The sequence below is a fragment of the Sus scrofa genome, chromosome 10, assembly GCF_054392235.1.
Source record: "Sus scrofa isolate SSC_HxYL_T2T_F1_AM1 chromosome 10, Sscrofa_HxYL_maternal_Yorkshire_Landrace_v2.0, whole genome shotgun sequence".
NCBI lineage: Eukaryota > Metazoa > Chordata > Mammalia > Artiodactyla > Suidae > Sus > Sus scrofa.
In genome coordinates, this window is record NC_139392.1 from 87,267,596 (window position 1) to 87,295,262 (window position 27,667).

A 27,667-nucleotide genomic window follows, 5' to 3' on the forward strand; every position below is an offset into this window, starting at 1 on the left:
GGATGTGCCCCAGATGTGCCCCAGATGAAGCAGAAGGCTACGAAGCGGGGGTGAAACCTGGCGATGCCAGTTTTCATGTGATACACATGCCGACACCCTTGGTGGCGGGACAACAGCTTCTCGTAACACTAGGACGGCTCAGAGAGTACTTTCTGGTTTCCCACTGCTCAGCCAGCCTGGTGACACTGCTGGGTGATGCTGGAAGGGACCCCGGGCTGGCCCTTCTTATGTGAGGAGCCCAGGGCAGGTCGGACTCCCCTGGAATCACCCTGTCCCATCTCTGTTGCCCCAGAGAAGCTTCACCCTGGGACTCGGTGTCCGTCACAGCCTTCAAGGAAGCAGGTGGCATCTTGAGGATGGGAAGAGGTACTGCCTGGACTTGAGAGCGAAAACTACTTGAGAAGCCAAGGGTGGGAACGGAGGAAGGCGCCCTAGCATTTTAAAATGCCTTCCACTCTGGCAAGAAATTATCTCCCATCCTGAAGCGTGTACTTACAGAAGCATCGGGGGAATTTTAAAACGTCTTGTTAGGGCCAAAAAAGAAAGAAAACAGAAGGTCAGTGGCATAACGTGGTCCCCGAACCCAACGTCATGTTTCGGACAGGAAATGCCCAAGAAATGTTCCTGTGGTAGCACGATGCTCTTGCCCGGCTTCCCAAGTGCCCAGGCAAAGCCAACACACGGGCAGCCCGGGTAGCCGGCAAATGTCCTTATCTTTCCTTAAGCCCCAGCTGTGGGCCTTACAGACACTTTGTCTCTTTATACCAGTGCCAGACACATTCCTCAAAAACAGGAATGACCCAAGAATCAATGAACTGAATAGGAGACTGAGGTAAACAAAAGAAAAATTATCACATCAAAATAAAAGACAAGAAACGCGGTTACGTTCGGCTTCACAAGACCTGTGAGAAACTCCTAAAACGCCTAATGTGCATTTACCTGGTTTTTATTCTTTCATGATTCAATTTCTAATTTCATTCCCTATCATCTGATAATTGCATGAAACACTTACTCGAACTGTGGGCAATTTAGACTATTTCAATGTTTATTTCAAGGCCAGGAGACAAAGAAACCTATTTACTGCCTAAGGGGATTTTTTTTTTTTTAATAAAAATTAATGCTTAATCTTTCCTGTTTTAAAGCACAGATTGTTTAAAATCACTTATGATAATGCTGTAGGGAGTGTGTTCCTGAGTGTGCGAAATTGAAATGATAAATTTACAATTATTTACAAAAAATAATTGTTTCGGGGATTGAGTTGTCCCTTTACTTTCCAGATAGATTTCTCTGAAGCATAAGGGACATCTCTCAAAAGAGGGTGAAGCCAAGCCCTGGCAGGAGTGTTGGGCAGAAGCTTGGGTGCACTCTACACTTTGAATGGACTGGTTAATGGTTCAACAGGAAGCCCCATGTTCTATTACTTAAAAAAGAAAAAAAAAGGCATTGGCCTTGGGAATGGCTTCCCAGCCTCCCCCCGCCCCCCAGGAAACTGCTCTGATGAAGTGGAGACCCCTGAATCCCACCAACCACGGCTTCCGTGACTTTGAAAGAGTCCCTGATGGAAACGAGACAAATAATTTACTTTCACTTAAATGCCAGATGTTTTAGTTACACTTAAGAAAAATAATTGAAATGTAGATTTAAATCATCTCTGCCGCGACCCTTCAGGCTTCTGATGAGATACTTTCAGCTCTTGTGCAAAGCCTTCCTCAACAGAGAGGAGGAAAACCACTCTCGCCCTAACACCTCGGTCGGCAGGATTTCAGGGAAGGGTGAGAGGTCACGTTAAGAGCAAAGGGAAGGATGCTTGGCTGGGCTGGGCGGGAAGCAAACGCACCTCAGGACACAGTTAAGGGCTCAGGAAAAAGCTGAAATGGTCAAATAAGTTCCGAGTTCCTTGGAGACTCTGGCCGGCTTCCTAGGCTGCCCTGCGGTTTAAGAGGGTTACTTCCTGGACAGGCTCCTGAGCGTCCTGGATGGAAAGACTATGGATCCAAGGACAAGGACCTCACCTCTCCCCCTCCGTCCCCCCACTCGGCACCACGTCACTGGTGCCAGACTGCGATCACACCAGGCGCCCTCCTCTGACCGGTGCCCCCGGCCCGATGGTCTACCTGCTTCCTTCACTTTCTTCGGGGTCCTGCTCAGTCGCCACCTTTCCGGAGGGGTCAGCCTCCTTCAAGCCCCTCCACTCTCTGCACAGCCCCTGCCAGGCACATGCCTGGCACACACGACTGCTCACTGCCCCCGTTCCCCTGCCCGATGGGGAGACTCCCGGGGCCGGGGAGTGTGTCTGTCCAGTTCACTGCTGGGTCCTCAGCACCCAGGCCAGAGCCCGCAGCTATACAGACACTTACAAGCATTAGCTGCCAGTGAGGTTATCCACTCGGACCAGCTGACAGCTGCTCTGGGGCTCTTAAACCCTCGCGCCTTCTTGAAGGAGATGAAAACGTTCAAATAGTAACACTGATTATTCCCTAGAACCAAAGCATTTCCCTGCTCAGACGTCACAATGGAAGAATATGTATATACACATACACACACGGCTTTTTCTTTTTTTCTTTTAATGGCCACACTTGCAGCCTATGGGAGTTCCCAGGCTAGGGCTTGAATCAGAGCTGCAGCTGAGGCCACGGCCACACCAGATCCAAGCCGCATCTGTGACCTATGCTGCAGCTTGCGGCAACGCTGGATCCTTAACCCACTGAACGAGGCCCGGGACCGAACCCAAATTGTCATGGACACTATGTCGGGTCCTTGACCTGCTGAGCCACAATGGGAACACTGAGAATATACTTTTTCAGAAAGACAAATGAACCTTCCCAAGCGAGTAACAGGCCACACACCCTTAAGCAAAATGTCCATTTATGATAATGGTCATTTTTGGAATAGCAGAACAATTTCTATAACTATAGCATTCAACTCTTTAATCTTCAAATTCAAAGTAACTATAATATTCAACTATAATATTCAACTCTTTGACGGTTCAAACAGCAGACTCTGACTCTATGCCATATAAGGAAAAGTCTTCATAGGAAAAAGAGTTCTTTTTCTCCACCTTGTTACCAATGATGTGGTCCATTTCTGCTGGTTACTCTCAATAAAAGGGAGTCAGGGTGAAGGCCAAGGTTGGAAGAATTACAGCTAATTCACTTTTACCAAAATAAAGTTGATAGAGTTCTCTCCTCAAAAAAAAAAGCTAGTCCTCTTCCTTTTTATATAAACAAACAAAAAAGCATTCAGATTTTGAGGGATGTTCAGGTTTTTTTTTTATGCCCAACAAAATACGGTTAAAAATACCAGCTGTGGATGAAAGATCATGTATAAATGTAAAACATGCGTGTGTAATGCTCTGTGCTGTTTTAGTGTCATCGTTTCAGAGTCCTCCAGGGGGCTATGATAATTCTTATTTAACAAAATACTTTTCAATCTGATTTATAAAATAGATACATCGGAGAGGTCAACTATTTAATGTTTTTAAGAAAAACCACTATTATACGGGGGAATATACCGTGTCTAAATGTGTATTTCTTTTTTTTTTTTTTTTTTTTTGTCTTTTTAGGCATATGGAGGTTCCCAGGCTAGGGGTCGAATCGGGGCTATAGCCACGAGCCTACACCACAGCCACAACACCACCAGACTTGAGCCACATCTGCGACCTACACCACAGCTCACGGCAACACCGGATCCTGAACCCACCGAGTGAGGCCAGGGATCAAACCCACATGCTCACGGATAGTAGTTGGGTTTGTTACCGCTGAACCACACGGGGAGCTCCTAGACCTTGGTGTTTTTAAAGTCAGATGTAAAGGATGGGGCGGCTGTGGACCGCCACACGGAAGCGACTGGGGATTCTGAGATTTAACGGAGTGTTCTTAAATTTCTAAAAAAAAAAAAAAAAAAATATATATATATATATATATATATACACACACACATACACACACACACAGGAGAGACCACCTTTCCCAAGAGACGGAGGCTCCACACAACTGGGGGTGTGTGGGGCTGAAGGGACGACAGAGCAGTTTTTAAACAAAAGGAAGGTCTGAGAAGCAAGAACCGGGTAGATTCCCTCGCAGGAAGTGCTTCTCCTTTTACCCTTGGAAGAGGAGACACACAGGCACCCCAACTTTGTTTCTTTAAAAGAAATTAAACAGACAGTCAAGCCCTATGCCTGGCTGGGTCTGGGCACGTCCACCCTGCACTCGGCACCTGGGGTGGCGGGCGGGTGGTGCAGGCTGGCGCGCTGTCCCCAAGTCCCCGCTCCCAGTGGCAGGAGGCCACCTTACCAGGACTGGTGAGGGCTCCCAGGGCGCTGCTCGTGGTGGAGAGAGGGTTTGCATTGGTGGTGGTGGCTGAGGTCTGGGCCGCGGCTGCAGCTGCTGCCAGCGTTGCCAGATTCTGTAACTGTAAAGCATTCATGCCTGCAGGGGAAAGAGAAACGCAACATCACCGACACGCCCGCTTCGCTGGTTTCCAAAAAGGGAGGGCAGGTGACAAGGGCAGAGGGCCCCGAGATGGCATACTCGGGGGGCTCAGGCGTCACCATGGGGCCTGCCCAGACCCAGGGCCCTCTTCCCAACCATCTCCTCCCAGGCTCTCAGATCATCAGAGAAGACCAGCGAGAGGTTTCCGTGGGGACTGCGCACGGCGAGCCTTCTACCACGTAGCTACCCAGAACGGCACCATCCGGGCTCCCACGGCTGCAGGGAGGGCTCCAAGGTAAACTCTCCATCCCTAACTTGACAGGTGCACCAACAAAGTGTCACAGAAAAAGCGATGCTTTATTCATTAAAGAGTTCTCTCTCTGAAGTTGCAGCAATCTGGTTTCCTGGCTCTGTCTGCTGTGTGACTCTGGGCAAATTTCTTAACCTCTGTTTCTTGCTTCATGAGTGAGCGGTAGCAGTGGCTGTACCTCACCTCACACCTCAAGACAGTGAATGCTAATTTCTGAGCACAGTAACCAGCACAAGGCAAGCCCCCTGTAAATGTTAGCAACTGCTGCTGTTGGTACTTATTATTGCTGCTAAACTTCTCCCTGCAAACACTTGTTTTGTTTTGCTTTTTAGCACCTGCAGCATATGGAGGTTCCCAGGCAAGGGATCCAATCAGAGCTGCACCTTCCAGCCTACACCACAGCCACAGCAACGTGGGATCCAAGCCACATCTGTGATCTATGCCACAGCTCACAGCAACGCCGGATCCTTAACCCACTGAGCGAGGCCAGGGATCGAACCCACATCCTCATGGATCCTAGTCGGGTTTGTTAGTGCTGAGCCGCAATGGGAACGTCTCTATTTCTTAATCCAGTGTTCTCTGTACATTTAGTCTCTCTGCATGATTTGCTTCCCTACCCCGTATGACTGAGGAGCAGGAAACAATGGTTCTCCCCCCACACAGTGGAGTTTTACACAGAAAGATACTGAAGTCAAGCCACCAGCTTTATCTTGCTTTCTTACGTCTCAAATCCAGGTACTTAATAAATGTCCATTGAGTAAATCTCATCTGCGTTAGAGACAGTGGCCTGACAATCATTTTGGAAGATGGAGGGTTGAGAGAACGTTCTAGCAACACACCTGTGAAGCCCCCAGCCACTGTGTGGAGCCCTCGGCCACCAGGCTCACTTACCCCACTCCTCCATCCTAACTGCCTTAGTCAGGACTCATTTCTACTCAGAGGAGAGTTGTTCAAGTTTCTGCTGCAAAAAGGGTTCTCATTTTGCTCATAATGAGGCTCTCCCTTCTCGCAGGAGGCTCCCAGCCCTGGTGGCATTGGGGAAAAGCCGGCACCTGTGTCTCTAACCCACATGGTTTCTGAGGAAGCTCAGAAGCAGGACAAAGTACTGGGGCGGCCTGTGAAAGTGACCCCACTCCCTGAGCACGTGTGACAGGAGCAGCCCTCCCCTCCCCGGGTCAGGGCTCAGACAGGGCGGGGTTGACGGACCCTGAGAGGTGAGAAAGCACCTGTTTTCCAGGTTTGCTCCGGGAAAGCGGACCTGGAGGAACATGAGCCCGAGTGCAGACCACCGCCGACAGACGGCTGCGCAGAGAAGGCTGAGCACCACGCTGGCATCTGCACGTCCGGCCTCGGTTCAGGACCAGCAGAGCCACCCTTCTTGGCCGGGGTCGGAGGGCCTCCAGGATGCCTGCCTGCTCTGACCCGCCAAGTGGAGCCATGGTTCCGGTGCCACCCAGTTCTGGAGCTGGAAGTAATGCATCTGGGTCCCGGCCCCCGAGGCTGCGCCTTGTCGGTGCTTGGAGCCCAGCCTCTCAGCACAACCTGACTTCACACCACCTGGGCGGACTGCTCACCTTCACGGTTAGATGCTAAGTTCCCCAGGACAAAGATGCTGCCGTAGCCTAAAGCCGGCAGACACCCAGACACGCGCACATGCACGCGCACAGCTACATTCATAGCAGGTGCTGGACAGCGCCCCAAAGGTGGGGTGAACACCGCCACCAGCATCATGAAACGCCCCCGAACTGCTCTAAAGAGCGCTGCCTGCAAACAAGGTTTCTCCCTGTTCTTTCTTGGTTCTTCAGTATTTATGAAAGCGTCAAATACTGACTGTCGCTTAATTAATCCCTTCTACAAATATTTATCAGGATTGTGCATTTTCTTATCTCATCCAGTGACACTCGACACTGTCCCAGAGCACGGCTGGGACACGCAGGTTCTCTCTCTGCTGTCCTCTCCCTGCATGTCCCTTGCTTCTCCCCTCCCCTCATTTGTCCCCCACAGGTGGACCCCCGGCTCCGCCCCCGCCCCCACTGCCAAGGCCAGGCTCCAGGACCATGCTGGGCAGGACCGACTCAGTGCCACAACCACACTGCGTGGAGGGAGAACATGGGCCACAGGAAGCAGGGGTGAGGTGGACGGGCAAGGCTGCTGTGACCCCAGCGTCTCAGGGCTTTGAGGGAATGGAGAAGGGGGAGGGTTAGATGGAGAGAAGCAGGTGCCTCCTGGGTGAAACCCCGGTCCCGGCCCTAATCCCACATTTTCCCCTCCATCCTGGCCTGTGTTCCTTGGGCCCAGAAGGCAGAGCTCCTCTGCTGGTGACAACAGAGACAAGGACCACTGTTTCCCGGAGGCAGCGTGGGCTGTCAGGGAGGGTGGGGGCTCCATCCCAAACACGTGACTCCCTGTCCTGGCCCGCCGCCCCTCCGCCGGCCTCCCCGGCCTCGAGCACAGGGCTTACCTATCTGCTGCTCAGATTCTTGGCTGCGACTTGGGACTAAGATGAGCAGACCTGAGTAAATGCTTCAGAACATTGAAGGCTAAGGAACAACTGGGAGGCAGAGGAAGCTCTACGGGCTGGATAATAACCTCAACAACGTTACCCCCAATAATGCAGACGATGGCACTGAGGACAAAGCACGTGCCAGGCCTGCGAATCACGCTTACTTAGCAGACCTAACAGACCCAAATGACGGAAGCACTCCAGCTGTGCTACGTGTCACAGACAGAGGACACGGGAGCTCAGAGCTCCGGGGACAAGGAGGCCCGTTCTCCTCCCTCCTTGCCCGCCCAGCCTCTGTTCTCTTGGTTCCCACCCACGAAGTGCAGGGATGATGGGGAGGCATGGGGTGGGGGGAAGGGGAGGAAGGACATAGGGCTTCACAGGAGAGGGGCTGGGGCATCGGACGTGAATGGCCACCGGCTCCTACCACTGGCCCAGCTTAGCCTTGCTCCTTTCAACAGCATCTCAGCACGGCTGCCGGGTGAGGGATGTGTCCCCAGGATGGGGTCCGAGGACGTGGGTGCAACAGTGCTTCCAGCTTGGCCTCTGGGTACCCAGGCCCCAAAGGGCCAGACACTGACCCAAGATCTTTATTGGCAGTTAAGACCCCAGCTAACCAGGGACCACGGCACAACTTTGCATGACATCTTGTCTGTCACTCAGTCACCCTTCAGCTCCTTAAGTGTTTCCCCCTCCTCCATCCTTAGAATACAGGCCTCACGAACCCGGGTCCCGCTTCCTCGGTGAACAGGCTGCAGGCTCCTTCTTTGAGGGGCCATTTCCCTCCTGCTCACCACCCTAACTTGGTGGGCTCCTCACCCAAGTTTCCCTGATGAGATCCAGGGGCTCTTTGGTTCCCCTGAAGTTTTATGAAGAACTGCGCATGCGATGCGTGCCCACCTTTTGGGGTGACAGACCCTCAAGCGCTGGAGGACCCCTGCTTCCTCTGGATAATCTGAAAGGGGTGCCAGTCCTAGTAGGAAACCATTGAACGAGAGGCCTCGGGTTGGTGACAGCGACAGGAGAAATGGAGAAGAAATCAGAGCTCAGGAGTCACGGTGCAGAGGGAACAGATATAAAGGAGGAAAGAAAACGGTGTTCCCACCAAAAAACCCCAGGTACCATCAAGCCAAAGAAAAACCAAAACCAGGCTGAGACTTTCTAAGAACATCTGAGCAGATGGCTGAAACCATAGTGGAGGCAGCAGGCACAGGCTCTCCCTCCGGCCTCCTGTGGGTCTTACTGTGCCTGGACGTGGGCCGGGGGCAACAGAAGCACCTGTACCCTGTGCTGTGTCCTTCTGCCTGGTCAGGCAGAGGTCCCAGGCCCACTATCCAGTCCATCCCCGAAACCTGCCCAGAGAAGACATCCCTGACCACGCCCAGGCCTCTGAAATACTGCTACTGCCCGACTTGTCTCATTCTTCGTGTCCAGGGTCACATTCAGGGCACCAGGGATGCTTTCTCAGGGTCGAATCCTGGGACTCTTTACCCACAGTAGTGCCAGTCCTCGGTGATGGATGTGCTGGCTCTTCTCCTGTTTAGGAAAGGGGCTCAGGGACCACCCTGTGCAGGGAAAGGCATCTGCCCCAAGCCGGGAAAGCAGCTCAGAAGCCTCACAAGGACACCCTCAGGTTTCATCCTCTACCTCCTTAACTGTATCACCCAGCATCACTGGGTACCTGAGGTGCCGGGCATCGCTGCCTCTCCAGACCTCACGCTGCTGCAGACTCAGCTCCTGCACAGGACAGAGTTACCCGCCAGTTACCCGTTGAAACGCCAGGCCCACAGCCATCACAACAGGGGTGTCTGCTTCTGCTCACGCTGAATTCATATTTCTGGTTCTTTGTCTTGATCTATTTTCTTCAGGGGGGTGTGGAAAATCACCCTGTCCCTTCCTCCTCAGCTCCTTCTGCAGTGCCTCTGGTCTTCCACCCCGACCCAGTCCTAGTCTCATCACTGCGACTCCCACACAGTCATCCTGAAAGGGCACCAGACAGGAGCTGGATGCTGGTTCTGGCTCCGCAAACAGCTCTTCTCAGAGAAGGAAAACCACCTCTATTTAACCTCCCAAGCACTTGGCTCGGGTAGGCACCCCTCAAGCCAGGGGCAATAATCTGGGTGGCTAGAAATGCAAAACATTTAAATAAGTTTTAGGAAACCCGACAGCATGCCAAGATCAAGATGGCCAGAAAAAAAAAAAAAAAAAAGTTGGGCATGCAGAAGTTCAACTTTTCACTCATTACTCGGGGAAGAGAAAATCCTTCCCTAAAAGAAATTCTGTACCAAACAGATGCGCACTGGGCCTACTTGAAACTGAAGATTTAAAAAAAATTATTTATAAGGAGAAGAGCATGAAAATTTAATTTAATGTTCACCTTAGGTAATTCTGTGTCTTATTGTTCAGAGCAATTACCATAAATCTGCATATCAATAAGCAAGAACAGATGTCAGTTGTTACAAGTGCTTGCCAATCAGGTCTGTTAAAAAGTGACAGATGGGTGGCTATGGAACATTCTCATAAGGCCTATTAGCACTTCCCCGAGAGAGTGTGGAGAGCGGAGGATGGGAGGCTCAGCTTTGGGAAGAACTTGAGGTCTTTGTGGGTCCTGGATGCACACCTCACAAGTGTGTCCCTGAGGTGAGTGATGGTCTCAGCCAGCCTCTGAAGCACAGATTCTGCAAAAGTCTCTGTCACACACATTCTAAGCCCGGCTTCTCTGGAAGCAGGTCACCAACGGTTAAAACAGTTGCTGTGTTGTTGTTTTAAGCAACTATCTGTACTCTACAACTTCACTGTGACTTTGGAAACCCAGACCAGTTAATTCTGCAAGCGAATTACTACCAGTTTTACTGAACATCTGAATTCAAGTGAGGGAGTGTTCCCTTGTTTATCACAAGATTCTTTTCTTTGGCCATAGCTTCATAATTTCTGATATTTCTTACCAACAACCCCTCACCCTAGAAAAATAACTCCCCCAGCAGCATACAACCCCCTCTCAATAAATTTGCAATGTTGTCCAGAATGAAAAGTGGTGTTTTTCCTGGGGCTGACTCTGAAATGCTTCATTTTGAACAGTGTTGGCATTCTTGAGCAAGGTTTTCCTATGGCTTGTTATTTGGCCTGTTTGACGGTTTGTGCAGTCACTGGAGCCTGTGCTTACAGGAACATACCTGGGTGTGGGGACAGGAACACCCTCTGACCAGCTTCGGGGTAAAAGGGAGGTCAGGGTTGGATCAGGCCCATCTGCAATCTGGATCTGCCATTTATTAGCTTAGTGACTTGGGGCAAGTTTGTCAGTGAACTTCTCTCTCAGCCTCAGTTGCCCACCTGTAAAATGGGATGCTAATCATCACAGAATGGTCAAATACTACCCTTGTTTTTCTCACATGATGCTTTTTTGAGATGACAGCTGTTATACAGAAACTAAAGACTGAAAAGCCACTTTTCCTTTATTCCTTCTTCTTCAGAAAAATTCAGATTCTTGGCCGGAACTTAGACACCAAGATTCTGAGATTTCAGAGATTCATGGAACAAATACTACAATTGAATGAGAAATGGGACATGTTTTATCAGAAGTTATGAGGGAAAGTCAAATCAATCAACTTCAAGGATGCATAAAAGGAGTCTGTGTATAAAGATTTGGTCCTTACTAACCTATTTTCTGGTGTTTAAGTTCCATATTTATTTCCTTGTAAAAAACAATGAAACACATCTGAAGCTATTTTTAGTTTGAAAGGAAAATGGTAAAGCATTATTTGTGGGTTTTTTGGGAAAAAAGTATAGTTGATGCCTCATTTGATTTTATTGATGTAACTACTTAGGAACTTGTCACCTAATTTTTTTCCCCCAGCTTTCTTTTATTTTCTCCTCAAATAAAAAAAAAATGTTTACTCATTCAAATGAGACCTTTTAGACTCTGGTGAGCAGCCTCAACCTCCCAACCTCCTGAAGGACAGAACACAAAGCTCTGAGAGGTGTTCACAAAAATATATTGTTGTTTTCAGAAATAGTTTGCTCTTTTTGGGGCTGGTGCTCTCTGCTGTGGTACTTGAATTTTCCATGTGGCATTTATCACACGGCCCTGGAGGACACGAACACTGCATCTGAAGCATGGCGGTCACCAGCCTCACTCTTACTGTCTCCTCGGTTAGCAAGAGTCCCGCCCCAGGTGGGGTTTCAGATGAGCAACCTCTTGGGTTCCCTTATGACGGTTTCCACCGAATATGTTACATACCAGGCGCTGTGTAGCGTGTCTGACATTGGACCAACCCACTAATCTCCCATCTTCGACAACTCGTTCGTGAAGATGCCGTCATTCATTTATAAAATGGCTTTTGGCTCAAACATCAGGCTACAGTCAAGTTTCTGACTTCCAAAACTGGGCGTCTCACGTAAGCTCCATTGGGAATGTCTCCAAAACATCAACTTGCATCTGCTGATTTCTACTCACTTGTGATGCATCCACTGGGAAACAGTCACAGGTGCTGCCTGGAGGAGTCGGGGCCACGGCTGTGCCCTCTGGAGCAGTGATGAGTGAGGGTATTCAGAGGTGAGAGGATGGTACGGAAGTGAGGGTTTTTAGGGGGAAGAGGAAGAGGGGTACCTTGGGAGAACCTCCTCCAGGAAGTGACCGCTACTACCAATCCACTTTATAAGACTGGTTGGGGTGACTGGCAGTGACAACAGCTAAGCCTGCTTTTGGGGGAAGACAAAAGGGCAAAGGGCTCTATCACTTTGTTGAAAAGAAATACCAAAACCCCAATGCTTCCGACACTTAAGTGAGACTTGATTTTCCCTAGGAATGAAGGGCACCTGTTACAGAAGAGCCTTGACATCTGTGTCCTTGATGCTCTCGGTATCAAGGTGACAGGAGAAAATGGGCCACTCGGTGCTCGATCCCACGGCCTGGGCAGACCTAGCGTGCTGAATTTAATGCCGAAGTTTTGAGAAAGGCGTATTTTGGAAAGCCGAGAGTGTTTGCAGACCACCTTTAAATGAGCCCTCTGCTCCACACACCTTGTCAGGTGGCTCCCAGATACCCTGGGGGTTCTTAAATGAGCACGCCAAGCAGGAAGATGCTGGCATCCTGACCTGAGCTGCGGCCACAGACGCACACAGCCTGATGAAGGATGACAGCACGCTGTGTCCACCCGGGAAGACACACGTGGCAGTAGCCTCAGGACCCAGTGACCTTCTTGACATAGTTCAACTGTGGGGACAGGAGAGCCTGAGGCGTCCTCTAAGGAAGACCCTATTTTGAATCTGGATGGGTCTGTACAATGGGAGGCCAAACAAATCCTGCATCGGTTGGAGAGACAAACCTTAGCATTTATTTCAGAGCTTGGGATGTGGTGGTTTTCTCTGTTTAAAACACAGAAAACTCCTTGAATATTTCACTTCGCTCTCTCCAATTCCCTTCACAGAACCGAAAATAAATCAACCGTTCAATGTGATTCTTAGCTCCAAGGCCAGCTTCCCCAGCTGTATTCATCAAGATGCTGCAGAATGATTTAACTAGTTATTATTTTAACATGTATTTTTCCCCTAATAACTCAAAGGCTTTATTACAGCAGAACAAGCTGGTGGGGCCAACAGATTTACAGCTCAATGAGTAATTCGGCATTGTTTCCACCATAGGCTAGTAGGTCCCATCAGACCAGTTACTGTCAGCCCTGGAGGCCACCGTGGAAGGCTGGCAGACAACCACTGAACACACAGGAGGAGAAATCTATGTATGCTCATTCAAAGTCTCTGCAAATAAGTGAAGTAAGTCAGAAAGAGAAAGACAAATACCATTTGATATTACCTATATGTGGAATCTAAAACATGGCGCCAATGGACCTACCTACAGAACCAAACAGACTCTCAGACACAGAGAACAGACTTGTGGTTGCCGAGGGGGGAGGGAGTGGGGTAGCCTGGGGGTCTAGGGTTAGGTGGTGCAAACTACTGCATTTAGAATGGATGGGCCATGAGGTCCTGCTGCGCAGCATGGGAACGATACCCCATCTCTTGGGATAGACCGCGATGGGAGCTGATATAAGGCAATGACCGTGTCACTCTGCCCTATGGGAGAAATGGACTCAACACTATAAATCAACTATACCTTAATAAATAAAACATTTTTTAGAAAAGTGAATCAAGGAAAAAGAAACAAGGATATGCATTTGGGAAAAAAAAAGAAAAAGAAAAAGGAGTTTTCGCTCCTTTGAATAAAAGAAATCAGGCTTTCATTCTGCACATCCTGAGTTCATTTCATAGACTCGGGGTGCCCTTGATTAGAACACACCATGCTTGAGGCTGCTACGGCCCAAATCTGTTCTTCTCCTCACCCGCTCTCCCCTGTCCTTTTGGAATCAGACAAGGAAGAAGCCCTGTTCCTTAGAGCAGGTTAACGGCATCTGTGTCTGATTCGTGGTGCGGGCTACCTTCCCGGGCCCTGTGGAGGTAAGACTATGAGCCTGGAAGGTGACACAGCAGGTGTGACCTTTCGCTAATCACCGTACCTCAGTTACTACTGACACAGCTCATTATAAAGAGAAATTCTTCATGAGCTAGCTTTCAAAGCCAGTCACACTTTGATTTTCTCGAGAACAAAGACTATGCTTGTGCATAAAAGCTTCTGATGCACAATCCTGTCCACCAGGGCTCTCAAGTAGAAGAAGGTACCCTGTTAAGGGCCTGTGGTCAACCAGGGACTGCAAACTGTCTCACAGGCCTGCAGGCTTGGCTTTCATGATGGAGGTCAGAACATTTGTCTTGACTGATGATTAAAATTTTAGAGGAATGCCTATCATTGTGGCTGCCCTGGATAAGGAATCTTGCTGGAAATCCCCCAGTAATCAAACCCATTTTTTTTTTTTGTTTTTTTTTTTAAATGAAACCAACTCTAGAGTATACGAAGCAGGACTTCTCAGCCTCCCAATTTTGTCCTTACATAACTGTTGGAGATGCCGTGGCCAGAAGATCAACGTCTGAGAAACTGATTTTAACACCCAAGCCAGAAAGCAAACAGGGCTGGTAATTATTCTTTGTTCTTTGCCCTGCTTCTTTTCTCTGCCCTCTGAACCCACCCCCAGCTCAGACCACAGCAACGAGGTCGAAGGCAAGGCCTTGTGACTTACCAGCCATTTGCTGAATGCCACTGAACGCACCCAGGTTGCTGGAGGAGGTGGCCTGCTGCAGAAGCTGCAAATGAACAGAGAAATGCATTGCCAAGACGAAGTGGAGGTGATGAGCTTCCCAAGCCTTCTGAGGAGCCGCCTCCCGCTTCCCGCACAGCTCCATAGGCGGCTGCTGCTGCCTATTAACGGGCTGAAGTTTCCCAGAGTTGGGGCTGTAAATCCATATTAATGTCTGATCTCTATTAAGAAACACAGACACTGGGGAAACTCAATAAGCTGCCGCCTTAAAACAATTAATCAATTTACTCTTCTTAACAACCAGGTGTTAAATCTATGGAAACCAACATGGCGTGACTAATGCTCTCTCTCTGGAGCCTAGCAGTTACCCTAACTCATCTCTGTCAATCAAGGTCCATCCCCGCGTCTCCTCCACAGCTCAGGGTCCATCGTGTCACGCTGGAACTAAGTGTAGCTATTCATGGCTGCACACTTACAGCCTTGACTATGTGACCAAGACAAAGGTCACCCATCTGAAGACGGGCTCTGCGGGAAGAGAGCAGGAACTATTTGCCGAAACCTAGAAGGGTCTGGTACTAAGTACGCCGACACCACGCATGATAAGTACATCAGCATCCTCTACAGAAGAAATGAAGAGAACTTGGAAAAGGCCTCTGCATTTTGTCCCTACAGCTGCCCCCAAATCCGTTTATCCCCCGGGGAGGAACAGTGGGTACCACAAGGGAAGGGCATGTGGTTGCTGCTCGAGACCCGCTCAGGTGAATTGGAGGTTAACTGAGGTGCTCTATGTTTGCCTGGACTGACTGACACTCTCTTTTTTGGTGAGGTCCTTCGACAGAGCCAGCGTCTGTACCCGGGAGCAAGCACCGAGTTATCGCCTATGTGCAGAAGTACCCGGGTGCCCAAGGCGTGGATTCACCAAATTTATTCCTGGGAAACTGCTAGCATGCCATGAGCTTAGGAGGACCCAGATACAGGCCCTCTTTAAAAACTGAGCTCTCAGAATTTCGTGGGGGCTCTGCAGAACTCAACGGACAGCACTGCCACTCCTCCAGGTAAGTACAGGTCTCAGCTTAAGAAGGCGGCAACTCTAGCACTGGATGTGACTCAGAAATGGGCATCTATCGACTGACTTACAAGCATCGAGGAGAGTGAAATGCCAGGGGCTTTAGTCACGATGAGGTTGGGGGGATTCTCAACAGCTGCCAGGAAGAGCACGTCTGTACCTTTCACTTCTCTCTCTCGACCTGGTGTCATCCGCCAGCCGGATATCACACACATGCACACGCACACACGCACACACGCAGTGAGGAAGAGGAAGACGCCGGGGACTGTCCCTTTCGATGAGAGACGGCTCTTATCTGCTTGGCTTTCTTGGGTTTCCCAGTTTCTTGTGGTTGCAGAGCCCTTACTCGCTCCTCCTATTTAGATATTTTTAAAAGTGAGAGCCTGGGGACAGCACATTCGCTCTGAAGACACTTTGAGGAATGCAGGATCCCTAATGAAGGTAAGAGGCAGGGTGCCTTCAAGGCCAAAGGCTCTCCGAGATCTTGAGGGATAGGGGACGAATCGCAAGAAGGGGCAGCAAGTGGCCGAGAAAGGACGGAGGCCCGCGGTAGGGAGAGTACAGAGGTCAGAGCACAGACGAACACGTTTTTATAAGCGACATGGAGATGGATCCAGGGCACGGAAATCACGTGCAGACGTGATCAAAGAAACACACGCTCGGGATTTCCGTGCCCTGTGGGGTGGGGGAGACAGGCCAGGCACATGTGTCCTGGTTTCCAGAAATGGGGAAGCAGGAGACTGGGTTCTCAGAAACTAGGAAAAGGTGGGCCTGACATCATCTCTGATAGACACTCCCGTAATCAAACTGTGGACAACTGAGAAAGCGCACACTGGCGAAAAACAAATCATTGTTCAGGAGCGCCCACTGCGGCTCAGCGGTAATGAACCCAACGAGTATCCATGAAGATGTGAGTTTGATCCCTGGCCTTGCTCAGTGGGTTGAGGATCTCGCATTGCTGTGAGCTGCGCTGCAGGCCGAAGATGAGGCTCAGATCCTGTGTGGCTGTGGCTGTGGCCTAGGCCGGCAGCTGCAGATCCGACTGGACCCCCGGTCTGGGAACTTCCATATGCTGCAGGTGTGGCCTTAAAAAGAGAGGGAGAGAGAGGAGAGAGAAGAAATCCTTGTTTAGCTGGACTCCTTTTTCTTTTTCCTCATACAATTTCTGGCACAGATAAACAAAGCAAGACAGGCGGTGGAATCGTCCCTGGGGTCTTTGCGGATAAGATGGAGAAATGGCTTGAGGGTGACGGTAAACTCGGTCAGTGCTTTTATCAAGGATGCAGAGGAGCACAGGAGGGCACACTTCTCCCGCAAGACATCCCGACCTGTCACGAGCACCTATGACATGTCAGACCCCAGCGGGCACTGGGGCAGGGTGGCTCATGATCTTGGCTAAGGTTACGAGACATCTCAGGGCCTCTCCCCTGAACCAGCAGGGTGACCTCACCTTTCAAGGTCACAGCACAGTGCTGATTCTGCAACAAAGCATGGCTCAAGGGTCAAACGCTCCTGAGAGGGACAGGTCAAAGGTCAGGACAGAATTAGGACAGGACACACACACACACACACACACACACACACACACACTGACAAAGACTAGAAAAACGGGCCCAAATGCACAATACGAAGTTCACAGATGTGTAGTTCAGCACTTGGGTCTCGAAGCAGACAAGTGGGCAGAGCAGCGTGGCTCGAGGGTAGGTCAAGTCTAAACAAGTAAGACCTTGGAGGAGGGTGAGCTGCCCTGTGGTCATGCTCTTTCCACGGCCACACCAGGGGGCGCTGCGCTGCGCCGTTCGGATCTTCTGGAGGAGGTGTCTCATGTCCTGGCTGCGGTGTTTTAACAAAGACCAGCAAAGTGGAATGGGTGGCCCGGAGGCCAAAACAAGGAGGCCAGAGTTTAGAAACAATGCCACGGAAGGGAGGGCTGTGAGAACGGGCTGTGCCTGGCCTGAGAGGAGCCGGGCGTGGGGTTTCAGACAGATAAACATCTGATGTGGGTGACATCGCTCCATGGGAGGGCACGTGCCACGGGGACGCCAGCTCAGGTCCTGATGTGGAGCGAACTGAACTGAGCAGTGCAGTGAGCGCTCCAACACAGCCTCCTTAGTTGGGTTCGATTATCCTCAATCGAGCCGGCTGCACCCTTCCCGAGGCAAGACGGTGAGTCTTTAGGAAGAGAGGCTCTGGTCACCACGGTGGCCTTTTGCTCTGTCTGGGCTGCTGCTTTTCCTACTCTGCTTTCTCTCTTTTTGCTTTTTAGGGTTGCACCTACGGTATACAGAGGTTCCCAGGCTAGAGGTCGAAGCAGAACTGCAGCTGCCAGCCTACCCCACAGCCACAGCCACACCAGATCTGAGCCACCGCTGCAACCTACACCACAGCTCACGGCAACGCCGGATCCTTAACTCACGGAGCGAGGCCAGGGATTGAACCTACGTCCTCAGGGATACCAATCAGGTTCCATGGGAACCGCCATGGGGATTCCCGACATAGGATTTTAAGCTGCAATAGCGGGATTAGCCTTGAGGGACCCTGCTCAGCCTCCACCAAGCTGAGCACGGAATCAGTCCCGTGCTGCTGCTGAGCAGCCTCAGCGGGAAACAGGCTCTGCATCAAGGCAGCTTTCGGCAACTTCCTGCATTCACAACGCCCCCGAAGATGAGGTCACTGATGTCCTGAGGGGCCGAGGAGCAGGCGAGCTCCTCTCTCCCGGGGGAGCCCCTCCCCCCACTTACCGCCAGGTACTGCGGGGTGAGGCCGCCCAGACCCGTCAGGTTCCCCCAGGTGGCAGTGTTGAGCTGTTGCATCTGCTGTGCCAGCTGCTGCTGGAGGCGCCTCTGCTCCTTGTCCTTCTGAGTGTCCGCGAACTTCACCACGATCGGTGAAGAGCAGCCCTGTGGTCAGACACAGCGGAAAGTGAAGAGGGGTTACAGCCTGGTCCACTCCGCTCACCACACGCAGTCAGCACTGGGTCTAGCTGTCTCAACTAGCCTGGCGCGCACGGGGCGGGGCTGGGCTGGCCTGGCTTTGCAATGGTTTGAGGGTCCTTCTTCTTCTCGGAATAGTACCATCGAGAGAAAATTCCGGGTCCTGTCACTGGTGTGTCAGGGGCTCAGGAGGTCGGTGAAGCCACTTGCTCGGGCGCTCTGGTTATTGCACCGCCTCGCCTTCTCTCTTCTGGGTCTTCCTTCCACCATCCCGGGACCTCCTCCCAGACAGGAGGCCTGAGGCACGTTCTTTAATTAAGCTTCATGGTTCGCGTGTCTCAAAGATGGACTTGCCTTTGTGTGTCCACGGGTGAGCAGGGGACAAGGGGGGGGGGCGTTGCAAGGGGGATGAAACTGCTTTGCGTTCACTTATTTTTTGTTTCACTCCTTCCACTGTTCAGTTACGCATCTTTGAATTCTGGAACCGTGGGAGTCATGGCAACCGTGGGAATATAATCGAGAGGATCGAGTTTCGTTTTAGGAACGTGGATGGAGGAAGGAGGAATTTGTGGGGACCAGAGGCAGGGACCTATGTCCGTGTCCCCATGTTTCCAGAAAGGTCTCTCCTCCTCCTGTGTCAAAATATGCTCTATCTGTAATCCCAGGAGTTACTGCAAATCAAAAATTAAATACCGGGAGCATATTCTAGTCAAAGGAGGTATATCCTCAGTGGCAGGAAGGGACTGCTACTGGGCACCTTTTCCTAATCAATCTCGTTGTTCTAGGAGTTTCTGTGTCCATTTCCTCAACTTTGTTTATGGCCACACCCGTGGCATACGGAAGTTCTCCGGCCAGGGACTGAACCCGAGCTGTAGCTGTTGGCAATACCAGATTCTTTAACCCGCTGCACCAGGCTGGGGATCAAACCCATGCCTCCAAAGTGACTGGAGCCGCTGCAGTCGGATGCTTAACCCACTGCACCACAGCGGGAACTCCTGTGTTCGTTTCCTTTAAAAGGCAAGGAGCAGGGGTAGTGTGTGAGAAACGGCCCAGGGTCACATTCAAGACTGAGATGGACAAAAATCATCAGGGAAAGTAAGGGCCTGACCCCTCAAGGGAGGAAGACTTCCTTTGGAAAGCACCATTTAAACACTCGCCACTTGGTAAAAGACTCAGCGGAAACCCTCTCTCATCCTTCTCCATATAGCTTTTGCCTGCACGTTTCATCACAATTAACGCTGTGAAATTTTGCTGAGATAAAAAGAAGTAATTCTACCCAAGTGATTAAAAAAAGACTTTTATTGAAACTCAGCATGATAAGAGAATCTCTCTCCGCTCCTCTCAGAAATTTTATATTCCTATGTAAATGAGCTTTTCTCTTCCCTGTGGATTCGTTTTCTTTCTCCTAAAAAACAAAGTTGCATTTTTTTTTTCTCATCATCTTGGGTAGTTGGTGGGGATGGAGCTATGTATCTGTGAGGCTACAGTGTCTGTTATCACCCCCAAAATGCGAGAAAAGTGACTGTTTAGGTCGAGCCGCCAGCGGACTGGTCCTTAGCTGGGAGAGTCACAGTCACGGGACACGACGTTAAGGGTCAGGAAATGACATAAAAGAACTAGTTCCACCATTAAAAAAAAATTCTATACTTCATTTTTCTTCGTCTGCTCTATATTTCAGTGCTTCATTGCTTTCGAGAGAGCAGAACACTGCGGAGGTGGAAATTACTGAGAGCAAAGGTTTTGCGTGGGAAAAGGTTGTTAATGTATCAGATTTGTTCTGTAACAAATTATTGCATCTCCTCCTAACAGGACAGGTTCTATTGGCTTTTCGTTCTTAAATACCAAAAAAAAAATATATATATATATACATAAAAGAAGAAAATGGGGCCCGTGATTATAGCTCAAAAATGACTCCTATAAACCAGGAAAGGAAAAATCTGGATGGGGAGAGACGGGAGGACAGTGGGAGATCAAGGCGCCACTTTTCACCTTGAACATTCACGTCATTTCAAGTTCACATCTCTCTGATCACAATCACAATGTGCACAGAGTCCCGAAAACAATGTCGTTAATGCAGAACAAGAAAGCGACTCTAAGTGAGGCTGCGTAACATACAATCTTCCATCTAAAGGTCAAGGTTTTTGAGTTCAACGAGAACTCTGTCTGAGGGACCCTCGGATGAAGCATGGATGTCCAGATTTAAAAACAAGTGCATCAGCGTTTGATGTCTGGTGACAGCCATAGTAATAAGGGATCGAGGCCGTCGAGGCAGCAGGATGCCCCTTCTCTACGGCAAATTCTTTTTGTTCTCAGAGGCTGTTACTTTCCTGGTTCGGGTTCGTACCCCGGTCTGCGGTATTTCCTGGTGCTCTCCGTCTGCGGACATAGGAGAACACACCTCCGCTCGGGCGGGGGGCCCTGGGTGAAGGGACCGGGGGTGGCAGGGTTTCCAACAGAGCTGAAAGACTTCAGGTTAAACATCATCATCTGAGACCCATCTGGGTACACATCACTCCATTACAGGAAATAAACATCATTAAGAAAGCAACACACAGATATGAAAGATAATAAATATAGGTCAAGACTTTCTATTTCTTAACAGTACTTCATTTTCATCTCTACACTGATGTGCAGCTGGAAACCAGGCTGATCCATGGCAATGGAACCGCCCGAGGTCAGAGGAAAGGGGCGGGGTGAGCAAAAACACCATCACGAGTGTAACTGCAAGTTGTTCAAGACTGGATTCCTAGGAATTTCAAATCCTGCCAATTATCTCCTACTGTGGCCGAATTTCACCTGAGCTTGCCTTCACGTAGGGGGGTGTGTGAGTGTCTTAAAAATGCATTGCACTGAAAGGAAAACACAGTGATTATATAAGATATGTTAGGAATATTAAAGTCAAAAGGAAGTTCGAGAAAGACAATAGGCTTTGCAGTGCTGGTATCAAAACTCAGAAAAGTACAGTCAACACTTAGTGACAATGCCATGCACACTCCTCAGCCCTCCTCCCACTCCCCCCCACCCTGTGGCTCCCCAGAAAAAGGGTGCCCACAATGTGACCCATAATGACCACTAAGCTCCCACATGCTTTGGGAGATGCAGCATGGCAAAAAAAAAAAAAAAAAAAACAAACAAAAACAAACAAACAGAAAAAAAAAACAACCCCCCAAAAATGGAGGCAAAAAAGAAGCTCAATCAATAAAGAACTTTTTGCACATTAAATAAAACGGAAAAAAAAATTTCTTTTTCAAAAGATGAAAAAAACGTAACTTCGGATAACACTACAAAGCCACCTCCAGAAAAGATCACCCATACACAGAGATACAGTTTACATAATACAGCAGAACATGCGCTCCCAAAGGATTCGATCAGACAATACAGAATAAGTAATGGCATATCACTCTGGGAATGCTTTTGTGCAAAATTCTGAAAGGCCATGACCCAAATCACAGACTAGAAGTACAGAGCCGTTGGCTACGTTTATGGATGCGCACCAGCTTCTTTGTCTTCCCCTAAAGGTACTATCTCTCCTTAGGGGACCAAATTTGAGCCTCTGCATTTCTTGGTGGTGGTTCATTTTTCAGTGAGGTGACAAAATCTAATTTTTTTTAGGGGACTCTCATACATGAACAAGTGCACAGGTGCACGGACACGGGAGAAGTCTTAACTTTCTCCAACGTTCTTGATGTAAAAACACAATTCTGTTCATCTAGATTAAAGATAACTTGACTCCACATTAAGAAGAAAATACAACAGAAGGAACCCTGTGGTTTAGCACAGGGCCAGCTGCAATTTGGAGGTGGGGCGGGGGCTGTTCAATGTTGAATCCACAGCACCCCCGGGCTGGGGAACGTACTTGATCCTTGAGGTACAAATGGTCCTGGGTGTCAACTGCATCGTGAACTTTTCCACGGCAGGACCCGGGCCACTGCAGTAAAAGGCTCAACAAAGAATGGAGAGCACGTGGGAGGTTTTTACTGGGTGCATTTCCAGTCATCAGGGGAACAATTCAGAGAAAGAGAGAGAAAGGGGGGGGAGAGAGAGAGGAGGAGGAGGAGGAATAGGAAGGAAGGGAGAGAGAGATGGTGAAAAGTTTACATCTGTGATTGTCATGTGAACAATCCACACAGGAGAGAATCGCTTTCCATTCCCCACCATTTGCACAAAGAAAACAAAGAAAGGGCAGATGATACAGTACCTCCATGGTCTGAGACTGATGCATGGCTTTGATTGCATTCTGTGCCATTGCCCTTGTAGAAAATGTGACAAACGCACAGCCTGTGGGAAACAAGGGGACAGGGAGCAGGAAAGACAAAAAACAACAAGACAAAAGGTTTGGACGCTTGTTAAACCAACACAGTCTACGAGAACCGCCACAGGACGACACTGTTCTCAGTAGTACATGAAATCAACAACTTCTCTCTCTGGTTTGATCTTGTGTTGCTTTTTACTTACAGTGCTGACTTGCTAATCTGACCAAAGCAGAAAGAGCTATTGCATGATTGGTTTATTTACTTTTTTAAAAAATGGAGTCCAGGGCAAGGAGGCTGGGGACTCTTTTTCCAGCCTCGGGTTTTGAAATTCACATGACCTGGTTTGCATTTTATAAAATAAAACGCTGCTCTTTTGCATTTTCTCCTTGGCTGACTATCTTAGGGCATCCACCCGCTTGGGCTCGGCATTTGGAACGTGAGCCTTGATTTTTAAAAGCAGCAAGTAAGACAATCCTCACACCCAGGGCAAATTAGCAAATAGATTCCAACAGCTCGAAATGTCAGCAAATCAACATACCTCATCTCTTCTGGGGAGTTAAAAAAACCAGATATATGTAAAAATATACATCGATGCTATTCAAAAACCAAACAGATATACCCCAATCCTGTACAAACTATTTAGTAACTGTTAATGATGGACAAAAAACAAATGCTCTGTTGCTCTGGGAATATTCCACCGTGCGTATGAAGTAAAATTTAAACATCTGCTTTGGATTTCTTTGCTGTATCAAGTCTTCATGACTTTCGAAAGTGGCGACTTCCGGATTCCGTCAGAGGTTTGACCCCAAGTGTAGCAGACACAAGACAACGTACGCGTCTCTGAAGGTCTCCCATGAGACCCATGGAACTCACCAGGGCTATTTTCTGCTGCTGCTGCAAAAGAACTAGAATCTATAGGGCCCGTTCCTGTTCCCCGTAGCTGTGGCAGCCACCACGCGGGTCACCGTTCCAGCTACATGGCTCCCTGCCCTTTCCACTAATAAAAACACTGCCTTCTCTGAAATGCACATTTTATTCATCATGCACTACACCCCTGGGCTTCTCAGAGAAAAAGACTGTGAAATTAATGCAGATCCAGGCTGATTTTATAATAAGACCACGGCACACTAAAAGCTTAGCTGAAGCAATGCCGACTATTTCACTTATGATCTCTAATGACTTTAAAAGTGCATTGATTTTCAGCTTCTTTAGTCTTGCACAGTTTGAACTTAGGTATCAGAGAATAATTTAGTGTTCCACTCAATTTCCTCAAAACATTATTATTATTACTCCTTAAAAGATTTCCAAATGAAGCAGATCTAAACACCGAGGGGCTGCAGCTTGCTGTCACCTCGGAGTGCGTGCGTGCAAGCGGAATTTGGGCTCCGGTCACGTGAGACGGCGGCGGCGGCTGCTGCGGCGGCCGGGAAGCCAGACACAATGTGCTACATCCAAACCACCGGTGGGTGGGTGGCTCGGGGCATGGATATCACTGGCGTCTCTAACTACCTTTTCTTCCTTTGCCCTGTGCGTGTACCTGGTGAGATTATCAAGTCAATACTGTATTAGCACCTTTTAATCAACCAGCAATAAGAGAAAGCCACGCCTGCCCATCGCCCCCAAAGCACAACAACATCCAGTCATGGAAGTAAGTCAATGCATTTTTTTTTTTTTTTTTTTTTTTTTTGCATCATGCTGTCATCTTTAATCCCAAGAAACCTCTTCAGTACCTGAGAGGTTCTTCTCCTCCACTGCTCTGTTAAGCTGTCCTTATCGAAGCCTGAAGTCTAGCTCGCTAAGGATGCCAAGCTAGTCCACAGAGTTGTCTGGCAGTACAGCAGCTGGTGAAGCTGTTTCAACATCTACACTGGCCTTGGCTTTTGTCATCACTAGAAGCGATCTGGTGGCCTTCTCTGAGACACCTGGATGGTGTGTGTACTAGAGTGTAAGACACACGACAGTGCTTCTGATGGCTCCCATACTGGAATCCACTCAACGCTGACATTACGGAGGCCCTGGATTGAGTTTCCATTTCAAAGTAACACCTCTTCCCAAACATTCCCATTATCACCAGCACTGAGAACAGGGGACCTAACACGAAGAGATTTCTCTTTTCATTTCTTATCTTGCAAACTACGGGAGAGGCACAAGAGATCAACAGAGGTGGATCTGAACCCACGGGAAGCCTGGCCCAACTTGGCTTCTAAGGGTCAAGAAGATTGTTTCATTGACAACTGTCACTTGTTCTTATGACCTGGGAGCCGGTGCCAAACTGACCGTTTCCAGATGGGGGTTGAGAAGGCATAAAAACCATGTAAACGTCAGCCCCCATCGATAAGGCACCACACTGAACACATTTACCACCATTCCTGGACAAGCGGAACTTCTGTAAGTAACTTTGGGAGAAAGATCTAGCCCATGAACAGGTCTCAAAAGAAAAGTCTCAGCAAGACAACAATGAAATTATGTCTCTATAAACTTGAAGCATTGCCCTATCCTCTGTGAAACCTGCAATTAACAGCCTGACGGATGTTTCTAATTATACAACCCTCATCCCATGCAAAAAAATGATCTGACAAATCTGATGACTTCTTTAACCTTTTTATGCTATCGGCAGTGGTGCGGTGAGAGAGAACTTGTCTCCTAGGGGGATCTGTCAAGTTCCATACTGTGGGTTGTGTTCAGTTACTTAAGGGAGAAAATGACGGTGTCATTTGTCAAGTGGGAGCACGGAGAGTCACCCTCTCTGCCGCTCTGGATGAAGTGAGGCAGCCTCAGAACCTCCTGTTTTGTGGATGGGTAGCTTGTTAACCTGGGTCGTGTCTCTAAAACAGGAGGTCCTGGTAGTCCTATGGCACAATTTTCATTTTGGTTTCGGCACTGCTGGAAACACTGGCTTTAGGGTAAGGCCTCAAATCTGTGGCGTTTTACCAGCATAGGATCACAAGAGCTTCTACAGTCCAAATGGTCCATCGGCGTCTTCAAGCCAAACAGATGACTTACCGCTGGACACAAATGACTGTTTCCTTCTCCTTCTAAAAACGAGCTTCTGGGTACAGTGGAGGCCACTGGGTCTTGCGGGGACAAGTGCTCTGATCTCGGAGGGTCAGCCCTTACCTGTTCTAGACAGTCACCTGCGCTATGTCATCAGCCAGTTCTCTGGCGACCCAACAAAATGCAGGAGAACTTAGATGGCAGGTAAAAAAAAGAATACAGGTCCTAAGAGAACGAAGCTACTTTTTTTGGGGGGTGGGGGTGGGGAAGACAGCTTCTATATTATTGTCTTAAATCTCCCCGATACATCACAGTCAAAAAAGAAAAAAGGCAAAAATTCCATCTGTAAATGTGTCCAACCTATAATGTGGCTTGCCATTATTTATCGTCTCCACTTTCGGAATGTCAGAGAGGGCTAATAGAAAGGAAAGGAGCTGAATTCTTTGTGTTTCAGCGAGGTTGCCTTCTTGCTGCTCAGATAGATAAATGAGGGACTGGGGAAAGGTTTCTCAAAGTAATTTCCTCCTCCAGACAGGATCTAAGGGAAGCACCAAGCCCCGTCACAGGAGCGGGTTTGGGAAACGTCTATTACACCTGTCGTTTCAACTGAAAGGAGATCTTAGCTTGGGTGTTCTGCCTTTTCTCTAGGCTGCAAGGGAATTCTGAGAGAATCAGATGAATCCTTGCTCTGCACCACCCCCCCAAAAAAGAAAATAACAAGAAAAAAAAAAAAACTAAAAAAGTAGAGGCACTTAAAAGCATATACAATGCCAGCGCCTCTTGCTTTTCTGCTTTTTCTTTGAGAGAGGAGCAGTGGCTGCTCTGTTTCAACCGAAGGAAGCGTAATTTAAAATAACTTGCGTGGCAGGAGGAGGTTTCCGCCTACAAAGACCTTGATCAATTCCTCTTCAGCCGAAGCATCTTAATGCAGTCAGTTTTCCTCACTGTATCTTTTGAGCAACAGCAGGGTTTTTAAACATAGGCTATCAGTATAAATTTGGAGCGTCCCCACATTAACAGCCTAATGCACAGTCCCCAAGGCTGGGGAAGTTTATTGAAAACTGGCATGGAGAGAGAGCTGGTTTATGGCACCTGAGGTTGACTGCAGACTAGGACTTAGCAGCTGGCAGCATCTCATTCTGGAGATGAGATTGGAAGGGTGTATCCAGGGCGAGATGACAGGATGCCGTCAATAACCCAGGGGGCGTTCGATAAAGCTTTCCACATATCTGAATGTTTGGGTACCACAGGAGCGAGACAAAAATGTCACCATCAAAAGTGCGTCCTCTCCGTGCACTTGTTTTAAAAGTCAACAGCCCTAGCCCAATATCCTGGTCAGACAGGACGAAAACAAATGAGGATTTAACGGCTCAATCCAGGCTGTACTTGCCAACGTCCCTGAAAATATCGCTAATTCATTTGTCAAGGGTTTTTGGCAGGAGAGTGCTGCAATGCCATAAACACAGCTGGAATATTCTTAAACAAGCTGAAAGTTACCTTAAATGGCAGTGAAGCTCTTGACTGCAGTTTATGGGAGAGAAAAATGAAATCAGCCTCTTCACTGTCTCTGAGTTAGAGACACTCAGTTGCCGTGATGCAGCACACCCGGGAGATTGAACCCAAACAGTCCCCTGCGCGTGGGATTATGGGTAAGTGAGAACATGTGTACTTCAGGAAATCGACATGCCAAGGTGACCCGTGCTCAATACATGCGGTGGCTGAGAAGCCTCAGGCTGTGGGGTCCTGACAGCAAAGAGCTCATTTCCCGGGTGGGCTCGGGGCACCTGGGATGCTTCCTCAATGAAGGTTCACGCAGCCGACTGGCCTCTGCACAAGGATCTGAGGACCAGGACTGGCTGAAAGCATCTCACACCAGGTTTTCCAGGTTAGAAAAACATGGCAGAATGGGCTACTGCCCCCAAGGGAAAAATGCATGTTTAGCTGTGGGCATATGGCATGAAGCAAGGCAGAGCCCTGATAGGTGGTGAGGGGTTTCAACAGGCCTGGCAGGTGCTGAAAATTTCCTTGGGATG

General features: G+C 49.0%; 1 protein-coding gene across 54 annotated transcripts in view; it reads right to left on the minus strand.

Moving 5' to 3' along the window:
* CELF2 (CUGBP Elav-like family member 2) overlaps positions 1–27,667 on the minus strand; it is an 872,498-nt gene that overhangs the window by 44,490 nt on the left and 800,341 nt on the right. For 51 of the 54 annotated variants that reach the window (NM_001445143.1, NM_001445140.1, NM_001445141.1 and 48 more), the window contains 4 exon segments: positions 4,293–4,427; positions 14,371–14,434; positions 18,196–18,354; positions 22,586–22,665. In NM_001445143.1, the coding sequence (NP_001432072.1) occupies positions 4,293–4,427; positions 14,371–14,434; positions 18,196–18,354; positions 22,586–22,665 (438 nt within the window). 54 annotated transcript variants of the gene reach the window in all.